This window comes from Rhea americana, unplaced genomic scaffold, assembly GCF_003343005.1.
Source record: "Rhea americana isolate MKP2758 unplaced genomic scaffold, rheAme1 scaffold_36, whole genome shotgun sequence".
Lineage (NCBI taxonomy): Eukaryota > Metazoa > Chordata > Aves > Rheiformes > Rheidae > Rhea > Rhea americana.
In genome coordinates this window covers 5,573,003-5,579,632 of record NW_028186490.1, presented here as the reverse complement: position 1 = coordinate 5,579,632, position 6,630 = coordinate 5,573,003, and the positions used below count along the sequence as shown (strand labels likewise).

The window sequence follows — 6,630 nt, the reverse complement described above, 5'->3', positions numbered from 1 at the left end:
CAGAGCTTTTGTAGAAATACAGGAGATTTTAGAGGAATGGGGCTCCAGAGAGCAGTTACCAGCTCACTGATTTTAGTGCTTCCAGGCAAGTAACAAAAAAACCAAGGCAATTAACATGGCAGTGTTTCCATGATACAGAAAATTTAAAATATATGTTCCTTCTATATTTCTAACCTCAGGCTTGACTAAGGATAAGAGATCATCAGCTACAGTGCTGTTGTACATGAGCACTCATTAATGAGGCCAATCTCATTTAACTATATACAAGTCTATACAGTAAAAAAAAAAAAAGGCATTTTTGCTCATCAAATACAAGCCTGTACATTTTTTATTACCTCACCTCCCAGCATATGATCTCTACTTATAAAATAAAGAAACTTTTTTTTATACAAGTTTTTATGACTTCACTCATTTTAGAGCTTAACAATAGCCTTTGGCTTACAGCTAACAGCCTATACATTCAGCTTATCTCATCAATAAAGTGTCTATTCAGACAGGGGCCTTGCACAAAGCCTGCATGAACAGCTGGAGAGGTTGYTGTGGTTTGTTGAAGGAAGAGAAACAAAAGCCCAGAGTTTCCTTCACTATTGCTCTCCAGAGCAGAGACAGTAATAGGGCACAGCCTGCACACTGTACTGGACCACACAGCCCTCACAAAGCCCATACATCTCCAAGCACAACAACTCCAGCACATGCACTACTGAAAATAGGAGGGGAAAAGAGAAAAGGGAGGTGCAAACAAAACAAGAACAACCCTGTTCTTTATCACAGTATTTCTTCCATACTTATTCCCCCCCAAAAAAAAACATAGGTGTCTCTTGAAGGCACAGCCTTACTTACTTGATTTCAACACCAGGCAAGCTAAAATACCTGTYTAAACAAACCCAGATAGCTTATTACAGAAACAAACAAATTTCAGAAAATTAAAACTTTCAAAATTCACACTTTGGGAGACAGTGAAAGAAAAAAACAAGTAAGAATACCTGTATATAGAAGAGCTTTCAGACCTAACCAGCTACAAACCCACCTCAGACCCCTCACCTATACCCCCACCCAGGGCRGGCCCCTCATATCCTGTTGCCAATGCACTCAGGTGTAGTCAATCTGACTCTATTTTTCTTAAGGCCTTCCCCTGCTCTTCCTTTCTCTAAAGAGATAGGCCACAGGGGTGCAGGGACTCTGTTATGTGCRCTCAATATTGAAGTACTAGAGCACGACAAGTGTACTTACTGCGTTTTGGAATGGGAAGGAGAGCACACGTTTCTAAGCCTTCCAGAATTAGGTTAGATGGTGAGGTACCTACCTGTGAGGACACATGCCACCTGTACAGGGAAACAAACTTTTCCTGATGTTAGGTAAACCCCTACTGGAAGAGTTTATATGTTAATCCTTAGAGCTATCAGGCCCTGACTGAAGAAATCAGGAATTTCTGTGGCAAGAATTCTTGTTACATTTTAAGATATGCCTTGTTTGCCTCAGCCCTTGGAAGAAGTTGTGCTGGGGCCCTGAGAAATCTGGTCTTCATAGGCCTTCCCCCAAAGCTAAGTAACCTAACTCCTAGTTTTAGCAGCATTAGCTGAGACACAGCATCCTGTTGCACGGGAGACTGGAACATGCATTTTAACCAGTGCCTTCTGCTCCATCCGGAAATTAAAGGATTGGCTTGCTGGAGCTGACAATATCCACAACAAGCAGCCCTAAGACATGGTTCAGCTAAGAAACAACATATCACGGGCTAAATTCACCCTTACTGTCCCCGTCCAGGATGTGTCTGCATACGCAGTCTCTCCCCACGGCAGCTGGGGGAGGTTTCCAGCCAGGCACCCTGGCCAGCACCTGGGCAGGCCGGGAGAAACGGGGCTGCCCACCAGCCTGTGGCCCAGCTCGCCTGCCCTCCCCAGCAGCCCGCAGCTGGGCTTGCACCAATGCACTGGGCTCTGGGTCAACGGCAATGGCACAGAAAGGAAAACAACCAAACTTTGAATTTTAATGCAAGGCTGCTACCAGTGCCATGCAAGAGGATGACAAATCTTTYGCTGCTGAGGTGCCATAGTGTTATTTTAGTTATTTTTCAAATAAAGCAAATACAGTTCTTAGATTTAAATTTTGCTGATTTCAGTTTGTGGATTTGTTTTATAAAATTATTACAGTTACATTTTTCAGAGTGTATAAGAACACTCTACATAAAAATGCTTCTTTAAATGAGACATTTTACAACACGTAACTAAACCTTTGGAATACTATAGCCTTGTTACATTTTATGATGCAAAAAGTTTGATAGTACAGATACTTCCATATTCCTTCCAATAGCATAAATTCACTTAAATGTTCAGAATTCTTTTTTCCCTTGGAGGTTTTTCCATCTTAGCTTTAAAAGCCAACGGACTTAGGTAAAAGTAATAGAGAATGGAAATTAACTCTGATATCGTTATATCAACATGCAAGGAGCTCGCTTACCACTGAAAAATGTTCTATGATTTATGCTTATATCTAGTATAATAAGTTAAAACCAAACTGCACGTCATATGTGACACATGAAGTAATGTCTAGATATTTCTGTCCATTTTATTTCAAAACAAATTTTCAAAATCAGACTGCTAGTTAAGTGCCCCTTTTTTTTGATTGTTTAACCTGTTGCTCTTTTTGCCCTGATTTTATGAAGAGTGACTAAATGTAGTTCCCACTGATTAGAAATGAAGTTGTTAATGCTATGAGTGTCTGAAAARATAAATGCAGGATGGTAAACAAAGAATTCAGACAGGAGAAACTGTTGGCCACTAGTGAGAACTTTGGCTAAAAAGCCTAATTTTCTTCTCAGCTGGACACCTGAGATGTCCTCACAATCCTCTGAGAGTTTTGCTGACAGAGGTGACATTTAGACTCTTATTTGTGTATTTCCATTCCAAATTCTGCCCTTTGATGAAGTGGTTGGTCACCTGCTTCAGTGGAAATAATAGGTACATATCATGTATTCTGTCATCCTATATTTCTATATAATTTTTATAAGCTCTTCTGACCATGAAAAAAGGAGTTCTGCCTGACAGGATGTGATTTAGAGGCGATGTTTTGGTGCCATCAAAATCATTCTAGCCAGCAAGAAAACAAGGAAGCTAGCCCCTGGGGCATCAACAGTTTCTAGTTTCATGTGCAAACTAACATAGTCCTTTGAAAAATACACCAAACCAGTGAACTTTCATTATTTACCCATCATTTGTGAGAGCCTCTTCTCCACTCCAGCTTCTTTGTGAGCCACACTAAGAAGGAACAAAAAGAGCCTGGTTTTGTGTCTATATCCACCTATATTTATAGCAGATGGCATATAGTTAAAATATACATAAGATAAGATGTACAGCTTATTCTTTGTAGTCCATAAGGATCCTTTGAGTAGGTTGTTGTAACGCTTTATACAACGCTCTTTCTTGCCTACAATTGGACTAAAATAACAAGGGGGCTGATGAAGCTGTTCCCCTCTCCCCATGGTGACAACCTCCACTCTTCCACCTGTGATTTTTGGATTGCATTCTAGTGACAGAAATCTTGCACTGTAACCCACAAAAGGAAACATATTAGCAAGGACATTCCTAACTATAGAGAGGAACCAAAAATGGCAACTCCATTTATAAATCTTATGGAAGCAATACAGGGTCCTTATGGGCTTACAGCATCTTTTTCASCAAAAGCTATAATAAAATTTCAATTTCACAGACACTTAACAATAGCTCACCCAGCTCTGCGCATCAGACCTCAAATCACAGCCTATGGAAACACTCCCTCTGACTGTTCTGGATTTTGAACTGGGCTTTGCTAGGGCACTGTTAAATACATATCTATTTTGTGCATTTAATTATCAACTTGATATCCCAGAACCAAGATTAGAACCTCTCATTAAAATTCTTACAACCAAAATTTGGGCAATCCTGCCTAAATTTAACAAGTGCAATGGTTTATATTGGCTCTTTTGCAGCTGATGATTGTAAATTGAATTTGCCCAGGTGGAAAGGCATCTGAGCTATGTACACTTAGAAGTGGGCCTGACTTCTCTTATATCTCTTGCCATCCCACTGTATTACCTTATTAGTAGGTCTCTGTCTCTAGTGATGAAAATGGTATTCAGGTCAAAGTGTTCTTTCTTAATTGCATTAGCCACTTGCCTAAGACTCAGGCTTCCTCTTCTGTAGCTGTCTTTACTTATTAACACGTGGACTTTAAAGATATTTCACTCTTAACATTGCACTTAATCTGTCAGGTGAGATGGATAGAATCTGTTTTAGGCAGACTAAGATGATCTGTGGAATGCTAATCACAAAATTCACGTGAGTTGGGAAATCMTTTTTTATAAAGGAAAACAGCCATTTTAGATGCTGCTCGATATACTGAGTGTCCAAAAGCAGGGGGAAGGATTGCATTTGTGTTCTGCATATGCGATCTAATTATATGCGGAGTATGCTTTTTATAGCTGCAACATCTTCTGAAACATTATAAATAGGATCATTTTCCCTTGAAAAAAACAATGCAGTATTTGATTTTATTTTCCAAGTTTTTTTAATTGTATTTTTTAGTATTTTTCTTCATGATAGCAAAGATCTTATGCAAATAGAAATGTACACAGACACAAACACATACACACCCCTCCCGAAGCAGATTCAGTAAATGAAGAGCTGCTTCTGGCTTGAGAATTTAAAATGACTATACTAGTAGTATGGCAAATTACAGCAGTTGTCTCCCATAACATCCTCCTAGAGAAGCTCAGGCAGTGTGGGTTAGATGAGTGGACAGTGAGGTGGATTGAGAACTGGCTGAAAGGCAGAGCTCAGAGGGTGGTCATCAGTGGTGTGGAGTCTAGTTGGAGGCCTGTGGCTAGTGGTGTCCCCCAGGGCTCAGTACTGGGTCCCATCCTGTTCAACATTTTCATCAACGACCCAGATGAGGGGACGGAGTGCCTCCTCAGCAAGTTTGCTGATGACACCAAGCTGGGAGGAGTGGCTGACACATCAGAGGGCTGTGCTGCCATTCAGAGAGACCTGGACAGGCTGGAGAGCTGGGCGGAGAGGAACCTCCTGAGGTTCAACAAGGGCAAGTGCAGRGTCCYGCACCTAGGGAGAAATAACCCTAGGCMCCAGYACAAGCTGGGGGCTGACCWKCTGGAGAGCAGCTCTGCAGAGAAGGACCTGGGAGTGCTGGTGGRTGACAAGTTKAYCRTGAGCCAGCAATGKGCCCTTGTGGCCAAGAAAGCCAATGGTCTCCTGGGGTGCATTGGCAAGACTGTTGCCAGCAGGTCGAGGGAGGTGATCCTGCCCCTCTGCTCAGCCCTGCTGAGGCCTCATCTCGAGTACTGTGTCCAGTTCTGGGCTCCCCAGGACAAGAGAGACATGGAGCTACTGGAGAGAGTCCAGCGTAGGGCTACGAAGATGATCAGAGGGCTGGAGCACCTGCCCTATGAGGAACGGCTGCGAGAGCTGGGCCTCTTCAGCCTGGGGAGAAGACTGAGGGGGGATCTTATCAATGTGTGTAAGCACCCGAAGGGAGGGTGTCAAGGGGACGGGGACAAACTCTTTCCAGTTGTCCCATGTGACAGGACAAGAGGCAATGGCAGAAATTGAAGCACAGGACGTTCCGCCTGGACATGAGGGGGAATTTCTTCCCTGTGAGAGTGACAGAGCACTGGGACAGGTTGCCCAGAGAGGTTGTGGAGTCTCCTTCTCTGGAGATATTCAAGAACCACCTGGATGCAACCCTGTCTACCACGCTCTAGATGACCCTGCTGAGCAGGGAGGTTGGACTAGATGATCTCCAGAGGTCCCTGCCAACCTTACTGATTCTATGATTCTAAGAAGGAGCTACATTACCTACTTTAATGCGGGGCATCAAAATGAAAAGACCTGTGAGAGGTCTATATTCAGATATAAAGAAAAATACCTTCCCCTATTTATTTATTGAATTTCATTAGATTCTACATATTAGTCAAAATCCAGATAGCCAGCTGATAACGCATTATTGAATGCACCAGTACACACACATGCACAATGCACCAGTAGAGACTATAAAATTTCCCTTCACTAAGCTAAAGTTTTGAGTTTAACTTTACTCCCAAGGACACTCGCTACATTTTGAACAGGAAATAAATATCCTGGAACTATCTGCTAACTTTTCAGTTTTGAAAGATAATGTTTGTTCTGAGTGCCTCAAAGTTAGTGCTCTGTGAAATATTTGTTGAAGAGCCCCAGCACTTTGCCTAGTGCTTTGCTCATCACCGTTCAGTCCACTTCACTGCAGGGTAGCGTTCCAGGAGAGCGTTTCGCAGCTGAGCTGTGTGGATTTTGTCTCTGGTCTCTACGGTGCAGGTGACCTGGGAAAAGAATTAGGAACATTTTTAAAGACATGGCAGTGTTCTCAGACAAAGGTCTTTCCAACTAAATCCTAAAATGCATTCTTAAAAGCAAAATGATCAGCCAGCATAAAAAAATTCTGGACCTTGCGTTCCCTATCTACACCAGTAAGAAAACTGCTATGATAGAAATGCTGGGGCTCTTCCAGTCCTCCAGCATGATCTGCAGACCTTCCAACAGCCCCACTCCAGTGCCTTCAAAGTTTGAAGGAGATACACTGATCCTGTCCTGGCTCCTGGGCAAA

General features: G+C 42.5%; 1 protein-coding gene across 2 annotated transcripts in view; it reads right to left on the bottom strand.

Moving 5' to 3' along the window:
* Positions 1 to 5,913: 5,913 nt before the first annotated feature.
* LOC146591793 (uncharacterized) overlaps positions 5,914 to 6,630 on the bottom strand; it is a 29,980-nt gene continuing 29,263 nt past the window's right edge. For both annotated transcript variants that reach the window (XM_085312324.1, XM_085312323.1), the window contains exon 12: positions 5,914 to 6,346. In XM_085312324.1, coding sequence (XP_085168450.1) covers positions 6,248 to 6,346 — 99 coding nt within the window. In that variant the 3' untranslated portion in view covers positions 5,914 to 6,247. The remainder of the gene's footprint in view (positions 6,347 to 6,630) is intronic.